The following is a 24,528-nucleotide window of genomic DNA, read 5'->3' on the forward strand; positions in this document are numbered from 1 at the left end:
CCAGCGTTTAATAGCCAGTCGCGACATGAAGACGTTGAACTTCCCTTCCTACAACTTCTGCCTCAATTTTTGCACCCCTCCAGACTCTCAGCCCATCTGCAATCGGCTGGTAAAATCCAGCCCAACCCTTTAATTGTATAATCCCAACAGAATTTCACTTCTGCTTTTATTCAGGTGTTTTACCAGGAAAAGATATTATTTTAATCCGAAGTTTTACAAAAATGGTTTATATTTATCACTGTATTTTACGAAGAAGCAAAATTAGTGGAATTTAATTGTTTGAGCTCATTTTAACCACTTTTTCTGAAAAACAGAAGTGAGTAGATAAGCACATTTTCAGGGATTGTTGTATTGATAACTCTATATACTGCACAAACATAGATCCACAAATTGCTGCAAAAGGAACTGCCCATTAACTAACCCCAGAGCTCCATTTGGAGGCGTCTTCCTTTAACACAGCTGCGACGCAGCTCGAGGAATTTTCAGTAACAAAGCTCCATAAGAACGCGAGCGGCGAATTTCAGGTAATGTGCACAGTTTTTACTTTTTCTGTTTGATAGAAATTACGGCTAACATATTCTATTCTCGATAATAATCACATCCTTCACATTTAAAATCATTGTAAACACTCAGAGACGTGGAACCAGTACACTGTTTACCGAAAGAAAGTTAAGCAGAACCGACTGGGCAGACAGAGTTTATTGACTGCGATTACCAACTCGAGTTGTTGAATTTCCGATTGCTTCCAGCATTCAAGACTATTTGAAGTATGTTTATGTTAAGTCCGTCTCAGAAATGATTATGTTGGAGCTGGAGGTTAACTCGTGCCTGGGTGAAAGCGAAGGTTTATATTATTTCTCCTCTCCTCGGTAACTCATGTCGTTCGGTATCTTACTCAAGTGGCCATGCTTCATGTGCCGAGATCTTGGCAGTCCAGTGTCAGCAAGCAGTTCAAAGGGAGTAGGTCTCTCAGCCGTTAAAAAAACACAGGGGCTACTTTCCGACATGGAATGGTTTCAGGTAAGACTCCCTGCCATCAGTGCACGCTCAGAAAAATATTGCTCGAGGCCTTCACATTATGTTTAAGTAATTGATCAATCAGCTCAAAATCGAACATATTGCAACGAATTAGCTTGTCAAAGTTTATGACTTTAAAATTTGGATTTAAGTGTTAATAAAATTAGTTGTAAAAATGCTAAATCGAAAAAGTACTTGTCTCGAAAATGCTGATATTTTCTAATCGGTTTTCTTCACTCACAGTTAAAACTCTTGAGTTGCATCGTCTTTTTTTTTTAACAACTCTCCTGTTTGCTCTCAGAGAAAAGCTGGGTTGTAAATCTCCGGATAGTGCCTGCCTCTTGGTTTCTCCGTCCATGTACCGTGGGTGGGGTACCACAGCCCAGGAAAAAGTGCAAGCGCACTAACTGTTTTTATTTAAATCTCCCAGTTGCCTGTGTGACGGCATGATGTTCACGTTTTTCAGCCAGAATGATTGAATTTTGATCAGGAGCTGGGATCATGGGTAATTTTTATCCCTCACTCACCCTCGCTTGAAGTATTTCTACTGCTGAAGTCAGCTAAGAGAATCTACAACCTCATCGTCTCAATGACAGTGAATTTACCGGTGTAGCATTAGGCGCATTATTTCAGTCGTATTACTAGTCATTCGGCCCCGCGGGTTCAAGCTGGTGTTTAAGTTCCACATGAGCTTCCTCTCATCCCTCTTCAATTAACCGGAGCAGCACATCCTTCTATTCCTTTCTCCCTCAGGCGCTTATCTAATTTCTTGTTAAATGCATCTATGCTATTCACTTCAACCACTCCTTGTGGTAGGGAGTTCCACATTCTAACCACACTTTGGGTAAAGAAGCTTCTCCTGAATTTCTTCTTGGATTGAAGATTTTATATTTATGCACCCCCTAGTTTTTGGCCCCGATCTTCCGGTCAGTGGTTGGGTGATTTGCTGCCGCAAAGTTTTTTGTGCCCTGCCCATTTTCAGCAAGGACTTAATTCTGATGCTGGCTGAAGCAAAAATGGATCAGTGCAGCTTTTGCAGGGTAAGTCTATTAAGCACCAAAGGGTGGAAGGAGAGGATATGTCTGCTTTTTATGGCACTATCTGTCATATTCAGGAAAGCTTTTAAAGGTATCAAGTCTTTTAATGAATGAGTATGGGTTAGTGAGTGAATGGATGAACTTGAGTTTTCTAATTGGTGAGCTACTCTCCCCCTTACCCCCACACCCCACCACGCGAACATAAAATATGACATAACGGCAGATTGGCGATGCAACATCATCACACTTGTCTCCGAAATTACGAAAGGCAAGCTGGTCAAAAATCATTTTGTCGCTGTCATTTTGAAATCACTAACAAGCTATTGAACTTGTTAATACCCAATCGTCTGCGATTTTTCATTGGCAGTGTCGGGATTTGAAGAAGTTTGGTGTTTTATGGCAGCTATAATAAGGCGGCACAAAGACAGAAGAAAAGGCCTGCCACCTGGACCATGGTAGCAGCAGACTCTATTGGTGAAGATGGCAGCGTCTGCATGTTTTTAAATGCTTTTGAGCTTTTTGAGCCTTCGATTAAAAAAAGAGAAATTCAGAGAGTAGGGGGCCTTTAAACTTGTAGCCGTGACCACGCCATTACCCTTCTGCTGCCTACGCTCCTGATTGGGCTTGGAGCACCCCTTTCCACCTCTAATTGACCTCCGTCTCACCAGACAGCCACTAATTGATCTGGTGCTTAACTGGATGAGCTGAGACGATGGGAGCAAGCAGACCACTCACTTCCCTCACTTTTCCAAGAAACGTAAAATCCAGTGATAAGTGGCTGAGTGGTTGGGGTGTGGTCGGGTGGGGGTATTCAGTCAGCTGGTGGTGGGAGAGAAAGTGGAGTTGGTATGGGTTGGGTGAAGTGGTCAAGTTGGGTTGGGTTGGGTATTCAGGTCAGGTGGTGGTGGGAGAGAGAGTGAAGTTAGGTAGGGCTGGGTGGGGGGGCACGGTGATTGGGGAAGTCGGCTGTGGCGCTCAGTTTAGTTATGCTGACTAGTATCTGAGGTAGACCAGATATTAACCAGTGTAACATTTCAGATAAGTCCTGTGTACCTGGCCCAAATCTGTAACCCGGAGCTCAGTGTCAGAAACTTTTCATGCATTGTCCCAAGCAGCGCAAATTAGCCCATCGGAAGCTGAAACCTCTCGGGCAATGACAGCGCATGGTATGTGTGCCAGGACTTCCGCTGGGTCCTGACATGCAGCACAGACTTAAGTCTAGATTTTGCTGCTCTGGGCATCACAAGATTTGGGCTTTTGTCTTTGTTGAAATAGAGTATGTGCTGAATTTCATAAGCCCTTTGGAGTTCGGCTAGAAATGGAAAGGCTGTCAAAATGGCAAAGGAAGGTGACAGTGGCACGCCCAATGTCTTTACGGCATAATGCTATTTTGCCAGTGGCAGGATAGGTGGCAGAAAGGTCCCCTGTGGGGAGCCAAATTGAGCCACTTCTCCCAATTAAAAGCTCTTCCCACCTCTGCTAAAATATTGCTGGTGGCGAGGGTGGGTGGGGGGGATGGTACTGCTGCTATCTGGGGAGACCATCCAGTGAAGTCTGACAGCCTCCCAGCAGGCTGCAAGGTGGGCTTATCCTTTTTGGGCACACAGAGGGGTTCCACAGTGACAATGGCCATACCTGGAGCAACAAGACTTGTTGCCCTCAATGAACCCACCACCCCCACCTCGATCACCCAGGCCTGCCAGCCTAGCTTCACATTCCCAGCCCCAACGTACCTGTCTTGAAGGGCGTGCAGCCACTGATGCACCTTCATTCTCCAGGTGCAGCCCCAGCACTGCCCACCAATGGCAGTGTCGCTGCTGAGGCTGCTGACCTGCCAACGTCTGATTGGACTGGCAACTCTTGGGGGCAGGCAGCCATCCTTAGTAGGGATGGCAGCCTTGGTGGCAGCCACTTAATTGGCCACCACCAAGAAGATGTCTCTCAGTCATCCAGGTAAAATTCAGCTCTAACTCTTCCTCAGAACACTGATATTTCAGGAATACTGATATCAAGGATACTGTTTACAGCTCAACCACTATGACACCTTTTGCACACTTGTTCGCCACTCTTAATATAAAACTTTGCAAACCAACACTATATGAGGTATTTGGGACCATGCCTAATCCACAGGAAGATGGGTTTCTATCCATTGCTTTTAATGAAAGGAGAATCACACCCCTGCAAATTCTGGCCAGTACCCAAATTTCCAATATGCACGCCAGAAGCACTCAAGCAATTAAAAATGTACCCTCATATGGCAACATCTGTTCATATTGAAGTTCTCAGATATATCAAATGCCACCCCCCCCCCCCCCCCCCCCCCGCCACCCCGGGTCTCTCATTTCAACACTTGCTTGTCTTACTTATTTTGCTTGATAAAATCTCAGATTTAAAAAATGACTCCCAACATTTTTTCTACATTTTTAATCTAATTTTTCACCTTGAGAGATCTGCTCACTCCACCATTCTGTGAGTCTTATAATATCTAGTTTCTTTGTGATTTGTCAATGGTGTTTAGTGTTTGCTGTGATCCGTATATATTTATCTTTTCTCCAAAGTGCAATAAACAAGTAAGTTGCATCTTTATTTACATCTCAGTTGCTTATATGGCAGTCAATTGTCAAAAGGGGGACCAGCAGCTCGACACTGTGGGGCCATGCACCCAGGTGATTCCGGGAGTGTCGGGCTGATCCAAATCCTTGCTGTGACCCCATCAGCTCCAGCTTCACAGGCCGAGGAGGTGCACCTGCCCCACAGCAGGGCACTCAAAGCAGGCTGGGGCCCACCAGGTCTCGGCCCTCCAGAAGACCTTTGCCAAGGTCATCACAGACTACAGGGTATAGCAGTCAGCAGGCTACCTCCACCTCTGCTGTGCATGTTGGGGGAACATCAAGATAGGGTAAGGAAAGTGAAGAAGATGTAGTTGCATAACATTGGCATGGGTGTTAACCGCATGTGTATAATGTTCACGTATGTAAACAGACTCGCAATCATTTCATATCTCCTCTTGTCTATGCCTCCTTACGATGAGCTGTGTTACTGTCAACCACATGTGATACCTTGGTTCCTGCACCCTCATTGCAATTTTCTCTACCCTGGGCCTCTCTTCTGTGCAGTGAGTGGCCCATTTCAACATAATTCTCCATATCAGTAATGCCTGCATCTTTATGTTAAGTGTGCTTGTGGAACGAACCTCGTTCCCATGCCTCGTGGGGTCCGGTATATGCATTCTTCCCTCTGTACGATTGAATTAGGGGTGTGCCCCTATCTTGTCTGCATTGTTGAAAGGTGAAGGTGTGGTGTTTAAGGAGAGATGTTCTCACACATGGAGAAGGCTCATGTACCGTCCCATGTACCCATGTGCCGCTGTCTCTTGGCAGGGTTTTGATGATATGAGCCTACACTCAGAGCTTATGTACGAGGCTATACATACAGATTTCCGACATTCCCAGTGTCAGTCTGCTGAACTCAGCAAAAACTGGGAGCACCTTGCCACATCATAATGACGAAGCAATGGCACATATGCTTGCAGGCGCTAAGACATTCAACCTTAAGTGTTTTTCACTCTGTAGTTGTGACTATTGCGTGAAGAAGGGCCTGGTCACAAAGTTGGTAGACAGCGCTGTGTCCTATTGCCTTGATATTCCAAGAGGTTACTGATGCTACTTCCTAGTGATGATTTCTGGAGGCTAAAACAGCCTTTAGGCATGCTCTGGAATTGTACATCGTTGTTTCAGACAATGTGGAGGGGAGCAAAGGGATAGGAGCGAGTGTGTGATGACGCAGAACAGTGCTCCTCATTCGCAATAGCACAGGCTCTTGAGGGCCTCATGTCCTCTGAACATGTTGGACTTCACTAGGGCCAGGGCTGGCCATGAGGGTGCACTGGTTCTGTGTAAGAGGAAACATCTCAATATCAGGCAGCCAAGAGTCTGACCTCATCATGCTCAGGTGCTCCCCCTCCATAGTAAGGTTAGGAGAAATACAGCTCAGGATCCCTAACAAACTGCCGGATGTCAGTGTCATTCTGGGGAGTGTACCACAGCCGACTGACTCATCTCTAAATGCAGTCACAGCAGCGGTATTTCAACAGCTGCCTTACCCCAAGTGTTATGTTTCTGTGTCACCATCGATGTAACACTTGGTGCGTGGCTGTGTTGGTTCTGATGGATCTTCATGAGGAGCCTTGCTAGATTGAAGGCATGTAGCCACTAACCCACTGAGGATCGTGCAGTGCCCCCCACATCTTGTAGAGTGCTGTTGTGACTGGGATGCTGGATGGAATATGAAGAGGCAGCACTTTCTGATGTCTGATACAGGAATGCCATCCTCCAGGTAGCACCTCATCTCAGCGTGGTTACATGCCCTCTAGGCTTGCTCATCCTTCAAAGCAGCAAGGTAATGTGAGTGTGCTGTGCAACGATGCACTGTCACCTGGAAGTTCATGGGTGAAATTAGAGGAGTAGCTGTGCTGGTGGTCATGCTGGCCCATGATGGAGGAGAGTTGTCCAGGAGGATCCTCAGTGCATCTCATTCTCCTCCTGCTGGAATCTGCTGGCAAGAGGGCCTCATGAGCATTCCTGCCTCATTTGGCCCATGCAGTGGCCTCTTCGCCTGCATCCTCAGCTTCCAAGACCTCATCACCATCACCCCCTTCAAGGTTGTCCTCATCGAAAGAGATGTACAGCTCTTCCATCTCGTCATCTGCCATGTCCTTCCACTTTTGCAGTGCCAGGTTGTGTAGCATGCAGGAGGCCAAGATGATGTGTGAGACCCTCTGTGGAGTGTACTGGAGCCAGATCTGTCCAGGCATTTGAATCGCATTTTCAGGATCCATATGGTGTGTTCCACCAATGTCCAGGTTTTGGAATGAGTCTGTTATACCTTCTCTCAGCAGGAGTCTGAGGCCGCCGCACAGGTGTCATTAGCCATATCCTTTGTGGGTAACCCTTGTCCCTGAGGAAGTAACCCTGCATCCTGTGTGGTCCCTCAAAGATGTCAGGGATTTGAGGCCTACTCAGGCTGTACAAGTCTTGGACACTTCCTGGGTATCTGCATTTTGTGGATGGACAGGTGGGAGGTGCCATAGTGGTCTCCAATGGAGCCCTGGAAGGAGGCACTGACATAGAAGCTGAGTGCGGTGGTTACTTTCACAGCCACTGGCAATGGATGCCCTCCAAGTCCCTGTGGCGAAAAATCCTGCAGAATGTGGGTCACCAGATCCCTTGACATGCAGAGGCGTCTGCAACATTGGTTCTCGCTCATCTGCAGATAACACATGCAACGTCCATGCGTCCTGGGTCTAGCGAGGCGACTATGAATGACGACTGTCTGAGTATCATCCTCTGCATCCGGAAGAGGACCTGCTGCCCCTTGGTCTTGAGGGTCCTGCTCCTCCCTTTGGCAAGCCAGGCACCTCCATCGCATTCTTCTCATCGTTCTCTCCTGCCTTTAAGCAATATACAGGCAGCAATAACACCAGGTTCCATCTTCCTGATGGTCTCCTCACTTCAGTATCAATGAGAAACATGCAAGAGTCAGCATTTGCTTCCAAAGGTCCACCTTCTGTCTGTGACTATGGGCTGAAGGCCTTTTCACGCATGTCGGAGGTGCTGGCCCCTGAAATGATATCCAGTGCAGGGTGCACATGAACGTTCACCACAACCCCTCACCCCCTCAGCCCACATGACCGACTGGCAGCTTTGGCCAGGTGACTAGATGTTCTGCTTTCAGCCCAGATGCTGGGATCATCATTACCTGCACTCCAAGATTGTGCTGTTTGAACTAAACATGAGGGTGGATGTTCAGTGATTGCAAGGAATTGATTTAGGGGATCTGGAAGCTTCTCCTCTGTGACTGGTCCTTGGCCACTTTTCCAAGGGTTTCTCAACCTTGTCCAGTCGCTCAATTGTTCTGTAGTTCGATAATACTCTGGTGAATTTGAAGGCTGAAAATGAGGGGTTAAAACTAGGGGTTAAAACTAGCAATCATTGCCACTTTGAGGGATCCGTGTTGCATGATTGGGCATTCACTTTACTGACTCCCTGCATGTCAGTTGAACAGCTGCTAACCCTGTCTCAGCTATGCCTCTGTCCTCATTTTGAAACTATCATTTCATTTTCGTGGCCCTTTAGTGCCCTCCCCTCCAACCCCAGTCATGTGTCTCAGTGCAACCTTCCCTGCTCATTGGCCCCCAGTGGAGCCCTTGACCTGCAGTCCCTTCCCTTCCCTCAGTCCTGCTTGTCCCCTTCCCCCCAAGGAACTATTGCCCTACAGCACGGTAAAAGCCATTCCTGCCTTAAGCCTGGAGTGGTAGCTGTAGAGACTTGCTTGTGAGACTTCCCCTGAAACCGATGCAGTGCAGCCTACGAAGCCTGGCGTTGACCCTCGCGAATGCTGCACGATGCAAGGTGTTCGAACTAGCCTTGGGATCAGGAGAAGAGTGCAGGTTGCCAGCTGCATGATGATTACACCCTGTTGTGAAACATGTCGTTTAATTGCCTGCTGACGTGGGCTCTCAATCCAACGTGGACGGATGATTCTGGCGCGCAGGCGTCGTAATGAGATGCTGATTTATGCTAATGATGCTCGCGCTGTTCGGCAGCAGGAAACGCGACCCACCGTAGACGGCTGAAGTGCACAATTGCTTCCTCGTTCTACCTTGTTGTAAGACATGCGCCTTCTCACAAAATTTAGCTCTTGTGCCCACCGTGATCAGGAGTGCAAAATCCTGGCCAATGACTTGCAGATATATTGTATCTTTCACAACCACTGCAAGTCTCAAAGCACTTTAAGCCAATAGTCACTGTTCTAATGCAGGAAGCACGTCAGCTATTTATGCCAGCAAACTCCCACAAACAGCAATATAATAGTGACCAGGTTATCTGTTGTTTGAAGGCTAAATATTGGCCGGGACACTGGGAATAACGCCTCTACGCTTCTTCAAACTAGTGGCATGGGATTTTTTACATCCACTCAGACAGGCAGATTGGGGCCTCAGTTTAACATCTCACCCAAAAGACAACACCTTCTCAACATTGCAGCATACCCTGTACTGCACTGGAGTGCCAACCTTGACTTTTGTGCTCAAGTTTTGGAGTGGGACTTGAACCCGGGTTTTATGACCCAGAGATAACAGTGCTACCAGCTAAGCTACAGCTGACACACAATGGATTAAAATACCCTTTATCTTGGCAAGCACAAACAAAACATACTATGAATTAAATTCTACCATTGTGACTATGATATAAAAAGGTTGTTAAAAATTTATTTAAACTAAACCAGCCTTTTAATTAAACCAATTTTGTGTTTTCTATTAGGCAGCAGTAGCACTGTAAGGTGGTGCTTGGTTCTTAGGAATCCAGAGACCTGGATCAATAATTTAGAGAGTGCGGCCTAAATTTCCGTTCTCACTTCAAGTGCGCAAATTCCCGGTTCTGCAAACCCAACATTCATAAAAGCAGCCCTGAGCATCAGATATTTGGTCCGGGATGGAGGGCGGGGGGGAGGCTGCAGGTTGTAATAAGAGTCAGGGACCAAGCAACCCCAAAAGTAGTGTGCTGTTAGCGTGGGTTGGGCGATTCGGGCAGATATAAATGGGCTTTCAGAAAGGTCCATTTGTGAGTTAGGAAGTCCATGGTGAAGCCCCTGTGCCTCAGACGAGACATCAATAGCTTTGTAAAACTATTAAGTTTTGTCAATTGTTAGCTGACCCTGGAGCAGATGGCCCATCGTGGGCTTTCCCTAGGAAAAAATTGTCATTGTTGCTGCCTTTTCACAGTGTACTGTTACTGAAGCGCTGAAAGCTTGGAGTGAATTAACTAGCTACAGCCATGGAGATGGCATCATCTTGGCACCACTACCTGGAAAAGATATTCTACAGTTATGTCTTTAGCTGTTAAGCCTCAGTGGGTGAATGATGAACATAGCCATGATCATTAGTGCATCCACTTTCCTTCTTGCCACCCATCTATCAGGATGCGCCCACACAGTTGACCCTTGACCAGGTCTCTCACATCTGCAAACTGTCATGGTATAACAATGCGACTAAGAGACTTGAGTAGGGCTGTCAGTGGTCGCAGAGCACAGCATGCTACCTTGGAGTGACAGCTGCAATGTACATGGCACCAAGCATTTGCGCAGAGCCATTTCTTCCACCACGTATCAACAGTACTCATTGATGATATGTTGAAAATGGTTAGTGCGTATAAGCGCTATGAGAATGAGAGCATTGTAAGATGCATGGCTCACGACCCTTTTTGCCTTACATTTTTATTTATAGAATGTCACACAGAGGAAACGCTGAGGAAAGGATGGCTCCAGCTGCTCCACACTTCACAAATCAGGATCTGCAAATATTAGTGGAAGAGGTCCAGAAGAGGAAAGCAGTGTTGTGCCCTGCTAGCTTTTGCAATCCTCCAGCTGCCACAAAGAAGGCCTGGATTCAAATTTCTGCTGTGGTGAGTGCAGCAGGAGAGAACCAGGGACCTTGGATTCAGTACCAGAAGAGGCTCAACAACCTGCTATGTTCTGGCAAGGTGAGCAGCTTGGTTCATCCAAACAGAGCTCCAAGTGAAGGGTCACATCTGTGTGCAGCAGCTAAGGTATGAGACCTGGTACATGCTTCTGCTTCAGCATTGAGGCTTGTATGTGTAAGCTGTTCATGTAGCACACAGTAGAGATGTGAATGAGCACTGTGATATACAGACACATTAAAGAGAATTATCCTTGCATGCACTAAACATCAGGCTTACATAAATTCATGTCGTATTTGCAGCAGAGGAAGGTGAAGAACCCCAAGGAGATGGCCTAGACTTGGGGTGGGTCAGCCTGGCTGCGAGCGATTCGACTGGTGAAACAGAAAGTCATGGAAATAACCAGGATGCAGAAGCAGCTGTCTGTTGGTGATGGTGAATCGCCAGTAGCAGGTGAGAAAGGCGGTGGTAAATGTACCTTGGAACATGGTGGTAATGGTGGAGGTAATGATGTCAGTTCACTGAGCACAAGGGGCTGTTGGCACAAGAAGGAATGCAAAGATGAAGTTACGCCATAAGGGCACTGCAGGCATGGTTAAAGGCAATGGCATGCATCAGAGCGTGCTTTCACAATGTGAAGGACTATAACTAAATATCTCATTTTGTGTTTCACACAGGTCCCAGTGCTGCTCGCTCACCTCCCAGGGCCACCTCATCTATTGGGCATCAGGCGGAGGAAGAGATGCCCTATATGTCACATCAGACTAGCCCACATTCCACACAGATACCAGCACATCAGAGGGATGTAGTGCGCATGTAGAATCAGTGGTACCGGGCGTAGGATACTGTACTAGAGTGCAGGAGGAGGTGTCAGAGTCAGAGACATTTCTGCACAGTGGGGGGAGGAAAGTCATGATGATGTTCCAGTGGGCAGGAACATGGAGCTTCAGGAGTGACTTTTGGGACACAGGTTTTGGATAATCAGCAGTAGATATGTGGACGAATGACGGAGTTCCATGAGACAGTGGGAGCTCTTGAACTGTGAATGGAGGAGTCCATCGCCAATATGAGCTCCATATTGTCTCTGGCGCTCTGGTGTGAGCTCTGACCAAGTGAGATTGGCCAGTCTCATGGAGAGACACATGCAGCAGCACTCGGATTGGATGCAGGAGCAGCATCTCAGCCAGGAAAGAGTACAAACCTCACTCAGTAGCCTGGATCAATCCACTCAGAGTATGAGTGCTGACATCTACAGTATACATGAGGAACTGTGTTCTCAGAAAAGGACGGTAGCAGTGTTGGCACAGAGGTTGCTGAACAGATGACTGCTATACACAGCAGCCAGCTCCACCAACCACACCTAAAGGCCAAACCAGGGCTGTGGCGGTTACTGAGGGTGAAGGTACCGAAAGCCTGTCCGCACACTCATCTTCTTCCACCTCCCCAGCCCCTCTACCAGAGATCTCATCAGCTCCACAGATGCCAGTGGCCATGGCTGCCAATGCAGAGGCCACAGTCTGAAGGAGGTCCTCAACAGATGCCTGCAAGACGAGGACACCACGCTCCTCCATGTCTTATAGTGAGCAGCCTGCCTCCACCCCCTCCAAAGCAATATGGGGGCACTTCGTAGGAGTGTGCATTGAGTGCAGGGCGCTGTCTCACTTAGAGCACTAATGGGTTCACTATGGTGACACTTATTAATTTGTAAATATCACAACTAAGCACTTTTTGAATAGATGTACATACACTCATAGATATCTCAGTATGTTTTGTACACTACAAATTTCAATGCTAATGTAATGAATAATGTTCTTACCAGTGACACTGAAGATGGCATGCTGAGTTCATCTGGCACTGATGTCATCAGGAGCAATGGTGTGACCAAATTTGTGGGACAGTGGAAAGCATCATCCTTCTCTGGTCTATCACATGAGGCTGCAGTGTCTCAAGGACCGAGATGCTCTTTGCATCATTCATTGGCCATCCATACTTGACTTTATGGAGGTTCAATAATCAGACTCCAAGAACAAATGGAGGTCAGTAGGTACATCTCAAGCTTGAGTGCTGGGTGAAAGATAGTTATCCACATGTCAACGCTAGGCATTGGCCTAGGTGTCACACAGTGATCTAAATGCAGGCAATGCAGATCAAGGTACCATGTATGCTTCAGGGAAGCCATGTATGCTATCCCTGTTACTTTGGATGCCTTTGTATTCCAGGCGGTAAAGGATGTACTTTGTGGGAGTAGCCAAGGTTTATGGGAGCTATTGGCCAGAAAAGATGCTGCACAAGTTCATTCAGAGAGCTGTTGTTGGATATTTGTGGCCTTATCGTGCACACTATGTTTTATCTGCATGTGTTTTTTTGATAATCGTTCATGGGATGGGGCCATCGTTGGCTAGATGGTGAGCTGTTTTCTTGAACTGCTGCAGTCCATGCTATGTAGGTACACCTACACTGCTGTTAGGGAGGGAATTCCAGGATCTTGACCCAGTGACAGTGAAGGAACCGTGATATATTTCCAAGTCAGGATGTTGTGTGGGTTGGAGGGGAACTTACAGGTGGTGTTCCCATGGATCTGCTTTCTTTGTCCTCCTAGGTGGTAGCGATTGTGGGCTTGGAAGGTGCTGTTCAGGAGGCTGGGTGAGTTCCTGCAGTGCATCTTGTAGATGGTACACACTATTGCTACTGGGTGTTGGTGGTGGGGCGCCAATCAAGCGGGCTGCTTTGTCCTAGATGATGTTGAGCTTCTTGAGTTGCACTCAACCAGGCGAGTGGAGAGTATTCCATCACATTCCTGACATGTGCCTTTTCAATGGTAGACAGGCTTTGGTGGGGGGGTGGGGGTCTGGAGGTGAGCTATTCGCCGCAGGATTCTTACACTCTGACCTGCTCTTGTAGCCATACTATTTATATAGCTAGTCCGGTTCAGCTTCTGGTCAATAGTAGCCCCCAGGATGTTGATAGTGGCGGATTCAGTGATGGTAATGCCATTGAATGTCATGGCATTCTCTCTTGCTGGAGATAGGTCATTGCCTGGCACTTGTGTGGCACGAATGTTACCTGCCACTTGCTAGCCCAATTCTGGATATTGTACAGGTCTTGCTGCATTTGGACATGAACTGCTTCAGTATCTGAGGAGCCATGAATGGTGCTGAGCATTGTGCAATCATCAACGGACATCCCCACTTCTGACCTTATGATGGAAGGAAAGTCATTGATGGAGCAGCTAAAGATGGTTGGGACTAGGACACTACCCTGAGGAACTCTTGCAGTGATGTCCTGGAACTGAGATGATTGACCTCCAACAACCACAACCATCTTCCTTTGTGCTAGATCTGACTCCAACCAGTGGAGAGTTTTCCCCCTGACTCCCATTGACTCCAGTTTTGCAAGGGCTCCTTGATGCCATACTCGGTGAAGTGCTGCCTAGACGTCAAGGACAGTCAGTCTCACTTCACCTCTAGAGTTCAGCTCTTTTGCCCATGTTTGAACCAAGGCTGTAATGAAGTCAGGTCCTGAGTGACCCTGGCGGAACACAAACTGGGCGTCAGTGAGCAGGTTATTGCTAAGCAAGTGCTGCTTGATAGCACTGTTGATGATCCCTTCCATCACTTTACTAATGGTCGAGAGTAGACTGATGGGGCAGTAATTGGCTGGATTGATTTGTCTTGTTTTTTTGTACAGGACATACCTGCGAAATTTTCCACATTTACAGGTAGGTGCCAGTGTTGTAGCTGTACTGGAACAGCTTGGCTAGGAGCGCGGCAGGTTCTGGAGCATGTCTTCAGTACTACTGCCAGAACATTGTTAGGGCGCATAGCCTTTCCAGTATCCAGTGCCTTCAGCCATTTCTTAGTATCACATGGAGTGAATCGAATTGGCTGAAGCCTAGCAACTGTGATGCTGGGGACCTCCGAAGGAGGCCAAGATGGATCACCCACTCGCCATTTCTGGCTGAAGATTGTTCCAAATGCTTCAATCCTATCTTTTGCATTGCTTTGCTGGGCTCCCCCATCATTGAGGGATGGGTATTAGTGGAGCTGCCTCCTCCAATGAGTTGTTTAATTGTCCACCACCATTCACGACTGGATGTGACAAGACTGCAAAGCTTAGATCCAATTCGTTGGTTGTGGGATCACTTAATTCTGTCTATTGCATGCTGCTTCCGCAGTTGGCATGCAAGTAGTTCTGTATTCTAGCTTCACCAGGTGGACACCTCATTTTGAGGTATGCCTGCTGCTGCACCTTGCACATCCTTCTGAAATCTTCATTAAACATGCAATCCTATCAGCATGTATTGGGTGTAAAGTCATATATCATAATGTGGACATGAGTTGCATCTGCAAAGGCTTTGGTGATTAAAGGGACTGGCATTTATTTGAGGGAGCCAGGTTATGGAGGACTTCTTATGATGTGTGTTTACAATATGCTGAGGTCAAGGGTTATGATGGTGAGGGTTTCAGCCATTTTAATGTGACTGAGTCAAACTCATTGATGCTGTTTCTCTCCCTTTTCAGGATGGGCATTTCCCTGAGTAAGCGTTTTTCCATGTTAAAGGTCCTTTAGTTGGAAATTGCTCACTAGGGACTGGTGTGATACTGGAGGATCCTGTGTGAATTTATTTTGCATGAGGATGCATCTGACGATGAGCCCCTCCTTCACAGAATCAATCCTGCCTACGTGGCCATGCTTCCCACTGCACTGCCATTGGCAGCCTCCTCATCTTCCTCCATTTCAGAATCGTTAGAATGGACAGGGCTTCCCTCACCCCCTCCTCATCTTCATCATCCTCCACCTCCTCAGAGGTTGTAACTCTGGCCAATGCATTGTCATCTTCATGTTGCAGGCCCCTCTGCTCTGCGATTTTGTGCAGCATGCAGCACACTGCCACTATTCTGGATATCCTTACTGGGGCATACTGCAGAGTTCCACCTGAGCGATCAAGCAATTAAGTGCATTTTTACAATGCCAATGGTCTGCTCGATTGTACTGCTTGTGATGACATGGCTGCTGTTGTAATTGCGTTCAGCCTCAGTTTGAGGGCTCCTAAAGAGGGTCATTAGCCAAGGTCCTAAGTCCTTGTCTCCTAGAAGCCAACCATAGATCTTTGAAGGTGTATGAAATAAATGAGGGAGTCTGGAACACCTCAATAAGAAAAAGTCATGGCAGCTGTCAGGGAACCTTGCAGCGATATGAAGGAAAACCTTGTTGTGGTCACAAATGACATGGACACTGAGCAGATGGAAGGACTTTGGTTGATGAAGGTGTCCGAATGCTGATTATGGCAGCATGGGTGCAATCAATAACACCCTGCACATTAGTGAAGCCTGTTAATTGGGCAAAAGCTGTGGTTCTCTGTGTCTGAGATGCCAAATCAACAGGGAAATTAATGTGCTCCCCCACAGTGCAAACAGGGCATCTGTTTTGTGCTGCTGATTGGGATATACTGGGCAGGTCTCCTGTTGAGCCCTGAAAAGGCATAAAAATTGAGCGACACAGTTACCTTCACAGCCACTGACAGGGCATGGGTGTAGTTTGAGATGTTGCTGGACCATTCAACATACTTTCATGACCACTTCATGGCTTAATCTCAGGCGCCTTCAGCACTGGCTGTCCATCATATTGAGTTCATATTCAAGTGTACACTCTTCCCACAGGGTAATACCTGGTTGTCTTTTCTCCTTTTTCCCTGGTGTATGTGGCTCTGCCTCTAGCTCCTGCCCTCCCTCTGGACTCTGGCTGCTCACACTGACTTGCTTCTATGTTGCCTATGTGCGAGGGTGCCATGCCCATCTTGTCTTTTCCCTGGCACAAAGCACAATGCGCCCTTCTCAAGCACAATGTTCTTCTCACCAGTGGGTGCCCGAGTCTGTGGGGGCAAAAATAAAAGCCCTGCCAAGTGCAGCAGCTCCATTCTCCTACTCCCTTGGGGTACTTGATATGAATATTTGTCTATTTGTGGCAGTTAATACAACTTTTGAGCAAATTCTAAAGGGATCCCTGCACCTCTCCAAATCAGTATCCCAGCTATCGAAACAAATCCACAAAGTTCAGATCAGCGCCTACCAAGTCTAAACTGTACACATCGTGTTTCATACTCCTACATCATCAAAATCTGACTTACATGGGCAGCTGCCTCCGCAGAACAGGTGTGTGTGAACCCCACCTCCATTCTCCCCTTGTCTAAATTATGGGGGCCATGTTCAGTGGCCGGACTCCCATTTTTTGGCCTTGTCCGCTCCATCATTGTGAAAATTCAGGCCTGAGTTCAAATTCCGCCATGACAGCCTGAGAATTTGAATTCAATTAAAAAACATCTAGAAATATAAAGTTGATAACAATAAAGTGATCATGAAGCTATAATAATAAAAGCAAAAAACTGCGGATGCTGGAGATCCAAAACAAAAACAGAAACAGAAATACCTGGAAAAACTCAGCAGGTCTGGCAGCATCGGCGGAGGAGAGCACAGTTGACGTTTCGAGTCCTCATGACCCTTCAACAGAACTAAGTAAAAATAGGAAAGGGGTGAAATATAAGCTGGTTTAAGGGGGAGGTTGTTGCTGAGTTTTTCCAGGTATTTCTGTTTCTGTTTTTGTTTTTTTGATCATGAAGCTGTTGGATTGTCATAAAAACCCAACCGGTTCACTAATTTCCTTTAAGGAAGGAAACCTGCTGTTAGTTGGTCTAGCCTATATGTGATTACAGTTCCACACCACCATTTAACTGCCTTCCAAAGTGGCCTAGCAATTCACTCAGTTAACACCACGAGTATTGGGGAATAAATACTGAACTTGCCAGTGACACCCATGTCCTGAGATTGAAATTTTTTAAAAAGTGCAGAAGTTTAGAGAATTTATTTTTAATGTAGAAAATTGACCATAATCATTCTGTAAAGAGTTTTAGTCCTGTCAGAGGCAGGGCTTGATGAAAGCCTGTTGTCGGGAATGTTGTGAACCTAATGCTATCTTTATCTTTCAGATTTTAAATCAGGTACTACAAACTGGTTAAACTGTATTTAAATCAGTTCAATATTCATCTAGTTAGTGATATTCCTGGTGAGATAATACTAGTTAACTTGTTCCTTTATTGTATCACACTTTTAAAATATTTTGTGGATGATTTCATCATTATCCATTGGAACACCACCCACTCTCTCAACGCTCCTCCCCCATCCCCACCCGTTAGCTTTCCTCACTGAAGGGATATGAAGTTATATTTGAGGAATGCTAGTAATTCAGCTAAGCAGATAAAAATTATTTCAGTGAATCAAAAAGATGAAATCTTTAGATCTTCCTTTGTTTTTACAGCATTCTCTCTCTGAAATCCGATCACGATGGCAGCTGCTGATTTAATCACCTTCTGGGATTATTGGGATGAGCAGAACATTACCACAATGAATAAGACCTGGGTCACTTGCGTAAATGAGTCTGAATGTTTGACCTGGGAGATTTTTCATTGTCTGCAGAACTTCTCTAAGAAGGCAATCCTGCATACCATATCTTCCTTTTATATCCTGATTTTTGTCATTGGTTTGGTGGCCAACATTGTGGTGGTGTATGTAAACGTGAAGGCGAAGCGATCAAGATATGAAACCCACCTCTACATCCTGAACCTAGCCATTGCAGACTTGTGTGTAGTAGTCACTCTCCCTTTCTGGGTCACATCACTCATTAAGCATGGCACCTGGCCTTTTGGAGAGTTTATGTGCAAATTTACTCACCTCATCTTCAGTGTCAATCTTTTTGGGAGTATCTTCTTCCTAACGTGCATGAGTGTGGACAGATATATATCAATGGTATGGTTCCGAGATTCCATTGACCGTAAGAAAGAATTGACCCGTAAGGTTACCTGCATGCTTGTTTGGATTTTTGCCTTTCTCATATCAGTTCCAGATTTCTTTTTCTTGAAAGTGACTCTCAGTTATCAGGATGAACCCATCTGCCATTTGGCTTATCCTGAGGAAAACTTCAGAGAATGGATGGCTGGGATGGAAATGATCTGCATCATCATAGGCTTTATTATCCCATTTGCCATTATTGCTGTTTTCTATTTTCTACTAGCAACAGCCATCCCAATCACAAGTGACCTAGAGAGAAAAAATAGCCGGAAGATAATATTTGTCTATGTGATTATTTTCCTCATCTGTTGGCTCCCCTATCACTCGATTCTATTTCTTGATTTTTTGTGGTTCCTAAATCTTTTATCTTTTAGTTGTCAGCTAGAAAATTTTATATATGCTTCTTTTCACATCACTCAGTGCCTATCCTTGGTACATTGCTGTGCCAACCCCATACTCTACAGCTTCATCAATAAAAACTATAGATATGACTTCATGAAAGCTTTCATTGTCAAATATTCGGTCAAATCTGGTATCACAAGGCTTAAGGACACGACAGAAACAGAGTGCACCATGTTGGAAGCAGGGTCCTAATGTAATCTCCACTTTTTTTGAACAGAACCATTACCTTCTCAAAAATCTACTTAACTGCAATAACATTCACAGTGCTTGATTCATTTATACAATTGCTATTGTAGCCAAGTGTTGAAATATTCAATAGATTCTATAGGGGACTGTTTGGATGTATTTTATTTCTAATTGGGGGAATTTACACTTCCAAGAATGTAGGGCTTGGTAAGTTGATACAGAAGCAGTTAACCTACCAGTGCACAAATGTGCCCATAATTAGTTATGAAACCATTTTCCGAGAAGCATGGAGTCAGATGTGCTGCGGATGCAGAATATAATTGTGTTAATCGAATCTCACTGGCCAGCTATTCTGTTTTTCAAATTCTGATTGGATGAACTCATAACACTGCAATTAATAAGGATTTTAAAAAGAAATTAGATAGGCAGTTGAGATAAATAAACTTGCAGGGCTCTGGCGATAGAATGGGGAATAGGACTGACTGGATTATTCGGCAGAGAGCTGGCATGGACTCAATAGGCTGAATGACCACCTTCTGTGCTGTTAGGAGTCTATGACTCTATGATTATATGAGAAGGCCATCTTTAAGTCTGTTCCAAAGCAGCTTCCTAAGGTGTCAGATGTGGCTGAGTGGTAGCACCCGCACTTCAGTGTGAGAAGATCATGGATTTGAAACACACTCCAGACCCTTGCGCATAAAATCTGTGTGACACTTCTGTGCAGTATTAGGGAGTGCTGTACTGTTGGAGATGCCAGTATTCAAAGAACAAGAACAAAGAAAAGTACAGCACAAGAACAGGCCCTCCAAGCCTGCGCCGATCATATTACCTGTCAAACGAAAACATTTTGCACTTCCGGGGTCTGTATCCCTCTATTCCCATCCTATTCATGGATTTGTCAAGCTGCCTCTTGAACACCACTATCGTACCTGCTTCCACCACCTCCTCTGGCAGCGGATTCCAGACACTCACTACCCTCTCATAAAAAAACTTGCCCCGCACATCTCCTCTAAAGTTTTCTCCTCTCACCATAAATCTATGTCCCCTAGTAATAAGCTTCTGACTATCTACTCTGTCCATGCCACTCATAATTTTGTAAACTTCTATCAAGTCGCCCCTCAATCTCCATCGCTCTAGTGAGAACAATCCGAGTTTCTCCAACCTCTCCTCATAGCTAATAACCTCCAGACCAGGCAGCATCCTGATAAACCTCCTCTGTATCCTCTCCAATGCCTCCATATCCTTCTGGTAATGTGGCGACCAGAATTGCACGCAATATTCCAAGTGTGGCCTAACCAAGGTTCTATACAGCTGCAGCATGACTTCCCAGCTTTTATACTCAATACCCCTGCCGATGAAGGCAAGCATGCCATACAACTTCCTGACTACCTTATCCACCTGCGTTGCCACTTTCAGTGACCTGTGGACCTGTACACCCAGATCCCTCTGCCCGTCATGCACTTAAGGGTTCTGCCCATTTACTGTATAATTCCTACCTGTATTAGACCTGCCAAAATGCATTACCTCGCATTTGTCTGGAATAAACTCCATCTGCCATTTCTCCACCCAAGTCTCCAACCGATCTATATCCCGTTGTATCCTTTGACAATCCTCTTCACTATCTGCAACTCCTACAACCTTAGTGTCGTCTGCAAACTTAATAATTAGCCCAGTTACATTTTCCTCCAAATCATTTACGTATATACAAACAGCAAAGGTCCCAGCACTGATCCCTGCGGAACACCACTAGTCACAGCTCTCCATTCAGAAAAGCACCCTTCCACTGCTACCCTCTGTCTTCTATGACCAAGCCAATTCTGTATCCATCTTGCCAGCTCACCTCTGATCCTGTGCGACTTTACCTTCTGTACCAGTCTGCCATGAGGGACCTTGTCAGGTGAAGTGTTAAAGTGAGGCTCAGACGGTCTCTCAGGCAGATGTAAATATCCCATGGTGTTATTCAACTAAGAACTGGGGGTTTTCCCTGGTGTTTTGGCCAAAATTTATCTTTCAACCAACATCACTAAAGTAGATTATCTGGTTATTATGCGATTGTTGCATGTGGGGCCTTGTTGTGCACAAATTGGCTGCTCCATTTCTTACATTACAACAATGACTACACTTTAAAAGTACTTCATTGACTGCAAAGAAAGTTCTGAGGTTGTGAAAAGCTCTATGAAAATGCAAGCCTATATATTCTTACAGTTTAATTGATACAGATGAATAGCCTCCATTTGTGCTGTAATCATTCTATAATTCTATACATAGAATCTTGACTTCCAATTTTGATTTATTCCATACTGGGAAAGACCTGGCTTCTGTTTGCTGTAATACCATATACCACGGTTGAGATTAAAAGATAGCTGAGTCTGTTATGCACTTCAAATCATTCTGTAACATTTTTTGAAGTGCACATTGTACGAGAACAGAACTCCCACTTATTATTGCGAAGAGGTTGACTTAGGTTTTCTGTTAGTAACTCCAGCTTTTGTTCCACTAGTTGTCATTATAGCCATCATATTTTTGCAGTGCATAACAAAAAGTTTTTTTGAAAATAGTACACTTTTTGAAATCTGTTGTACCGTTGTATATAGAATGATACATATCTAGGATTGTCTTTCAGTTTGGTGTCTAATCAAAGACTTCAGGTAGCTTAGCTATGGAATACTGGATAAGCCAGAGTGAAGTAAAGGCTGGAATCTCGATGGAGGCTTCAGAAGATTTATCAACCGTATTTAGTACAATGGATTCCTGCGCATGAACAGGTTGGAATCCAGGCAATATTTTAGCTGGGTTAGAAACAGAATGTGAATTGCAAGGAGGAACGTTTAGTTTTGACCCTGTTTTATTGAAGGCAGCCCAGGCGTTGGCAGACAGAGCATTCAATTTGGTAATATGTGATAATATCCATGTAGCAAGTTAGCAATTAATAATCATCTTTTGTTTTTGTGAAACAGTATAGTAGAGATAAACTGATTTTCCTGAAAACATCACTTACAATGTAAAGATGCTAGTTATACTGAGAATGCATCAATATATCTGGCTTGCATAGATGTTAAAATGTATAAAATGTACCAATCTTCCACAATATTACAATGGTCTTTCAATAAATGATATCTACAACATTTAAGTGCTGTATCGTAAATTGTAAAGTTCCACAAAACTATTGCATGCTTATGAATAAAAACCATTGTCTAATACATTCAAAACCATAATGACTAGAATGACGACCCATCCAAAATATGGACCCTACCTTTTCAGGTACAAGTTCTGAGAGAATTTCCTCTATTTATAAGATGAAACAATGGGTCAATCTCTGACTCAGCCCTTCCAGCATTTGCTGCAGATTTCCTGCAATATGCTGCCTGTGAATCTGGCTTCCCACTGACAGCATTGGATTACGAAAATGATTCTTCACAATTTCATCATTGGGAATGGTTTGTCAGTAATGGTAAGACATTATTATCCAACTGCATTTAAAAAAAATTAAAGAGGACCTCTAACATTTTTTGTTTGATGATTCCTCTGAGAAGCATGTTGGGATGTTTTAAGGCACCAAGGCCTCTGCTCACACCAAAAACTTGGAGGAAGATTTCCATTTCTGCCCTTTAGAGAGGGAATTACCAGATGGAAAATGATGGGCCAGGGTTGAACATCACTTAACATTACTTCCAGTAGCTGCTTTGTGGGAGCTGGTGGAGCAAACTAACAATATGGCAAGCAGCAGAGAATGTGCATGTGCATGCCACTCAAAACTGGGTGCCTTGCCTTTTGATTTATGCCTGGAAATGGGTGTGGCATCAACAAATTTCTAGGCCATTATCTTCTTCCTGAGACATTGTTCTACAAGCAGTTGCCCTCTAGTACCATGTCCCAGGGTCCATTCTTCGTTGTGAGTCTGAGCAATGTGCATTAACAGGAAGAAGAAACTCTAAGCTTCATCCAAATTTATACAAATTTACATTTCTAAATTTCTAACAATGGTCAGCGGTGAACATAAATTGAGTTTCCCCTTCCTACCTGAAAAGCACTAAGGTCATTGCAATACCCATGTTAAGATCAGCTAATCTAACACAATTGGACATTAAATCTGGGAGTCATTTGAGGATCTGGCCTAGTTTTAACAGCAGGATTTTAGTATGTGGAAGCTACAGTCACCCTGCTTTCGCCTCAGTCTCTTGCTTTCTTTCATTCGCCAGCAACACAAATTATAATAATTACCAGCATATGCAGGCATGAGATTGCAATCTTGTACAGGGGGAATGGGAGTTTGGCATCTCACACATGAGTCATGCAGACTTATGAAAAATTCCTACATCCAGCAAGAAGTAGTTTAACTGAAAATCTTAGAAGAGGAGTCCCTCTGTCCCTGTCCATCTTAAAAAGGCCTTCTTGCTGCAACTGCCCTGTTTTAATATTTGTTTTGTATTGATTAATTTATGAAGCACCATTTTTATAAAGAACATTCCAAGGCATTTCATAGAAAAACACAAGGATAACAGATGCTGCAATTCATAGAAAGACAAAAGAAGAACAGACATTCTACTTCATAGAGAGACACAAAGGAAACGGGTAGCTGAAAGCTCTTCCACCAATTGAGGGACAACAGGAGTAACATCAGAGTTAAAGGAATAGAGTGGCTGGTGGTATAGGGTGCAGTAATATGCCTTTAAGGGAAAGCAGCATCACTAGAAGGGAAGTGTGTCATGTGATCCAGTCTCAGGACAGAATTTTTCCATCCCGCCCGTGGTGGATTTCGTGGTGGGGGCTTAGCAGATATTCCAGCAACAGGCAAGAAGTTGCAAATCCACCATTGTAAAAACAGGTTGCAATTCTCCTGATGGTGTGTTCATGGCGGGTTGGTTGTCCCGCCGACTAGTGGTGCGAGCGCCATTTGCATTCATTAGCATGTCATGAATGCTCATTAAACAGCTGATCACTGGAATCTTGTCATGCCTTCCAATCTTCCGTCACGCCAGCAGGAAATTACATCGGCCTCAAATCCGTTTGAAAAAGGATAGCGTGGACAAGTCAGATCTCAGTTGGCTGGTAATTCTGTGGTGAGTGAAACATGTCTGCCATAGCGCTGCGTCGGTCTTGTTGCAATGAACACCACTCTATTGGGGCTGTTCCTTCCCTTTCATTTGTTTCCTGAGGAACACCACTGTGCATGCCTCCACTTTCAGAGACTGCCACTTCAACAGGGGGTGGGCTGTAAGGCGAGGATCAGGTTGATGAACACGATGGGGGCAACGGGGAGGGAAGGCTGTGCAATGGCTGTGAGACGAAAGGGCAAAAGCGATGGGGGAAACGGGGAGGGAAGGCTTTGGAATGGCAGTGAAAGGGAAGGGCGAACATGATGGGGGCCATTCTGGGGTCACTCTCTAACTTCTTGGTGCCGCAGGGATGAGCAGGAGTCTGCTTAGAAAGAAAAGAGGAAGACCATCTTCCGATGAAAGCCACTTAAAGCCAATGGCTCCATTAGCGTTGTTAAAGGGCTACTCAGAACTCAGTGGCTACACATCACAGTCACTGCATCTCAAGGGTAACACACAGGACAGAATTTTATGG

General features: G+C 45.2%; 1 protein-coding gene across 4 annotated transcripts; it reads left to right on the forward strand.

Annotated features, from left to right (window-relative positions):
• Window positions 1-392: 392 nt before the first annotated feature.
• On the forward strand, window positions 393-24,019 carry LOC144686446 (atypical chemokine receptor 3-like). Of its 4 annotated transcripts, none has more exons than XR_013577932.1 (2): window positions 393-524; window positions 23,940-24,019. XR_013577932.1 is itself a non-coding variant. In XM_078551670.1 (2 exons), the coding sequence occupies exon 2, from the start codon at window positions 17,866-17,868 to the stop codon at window positions 18,961-18,963; it is 1,098 nt and encodes a 365-aa protein (XP_078407796.1). In that variant the 5' UTR covers window positions 401-524; window positions 17,840-17,865; the 3' UTR covers window positions 18,964-22,087. The 4 variants fall into 4 exon arrangements, 3 of the variants coding, with proteins under 3 accessions (XP_078407796.1, XP_078407799.1, XP_078407798.1); XM_078551670.1 differs by lacking the exon at window positions 23,940-24,019 and adding an exon at window positions 17,840-22,087 and having other exon boundaries at window positions 401-524; XM_078551673.1 differs by lacking the exons at window positions 393-524; window positions 23,940-24,019 and adding exons at window positions 11,497-12,564; window positions 17,840-22,087.
• The last annotated feature ends 509 nt before the right edge of the window (window positions 24,020-24,528 follow it).

The sequence above is a fragment of the Cetorhinus maximus genome, chromosome 11, assembly GCF_964194155.1.
Source record: "Cetorhinus maximus chromosome 11, sCetMax3.hap1.1, whole genome shotgun sequence".
Lineage (NCBI taxonomy): Eukaryota > Metazoa > Chordata > Chondrichthyes > Lamniformes > Cetorhinidae > Cetorhinus > Cetorhinus maximus.

Bases quoted from the DNA above. Each gene is read 5' to 3' on its own strand.
- LOC144686446 (XM_078551670.1), top strand. From the start codon at position 17,866: ATGGCAGCTGCTGATTTAATCACCTTCTGGGATTATTGGGATGAGCAG.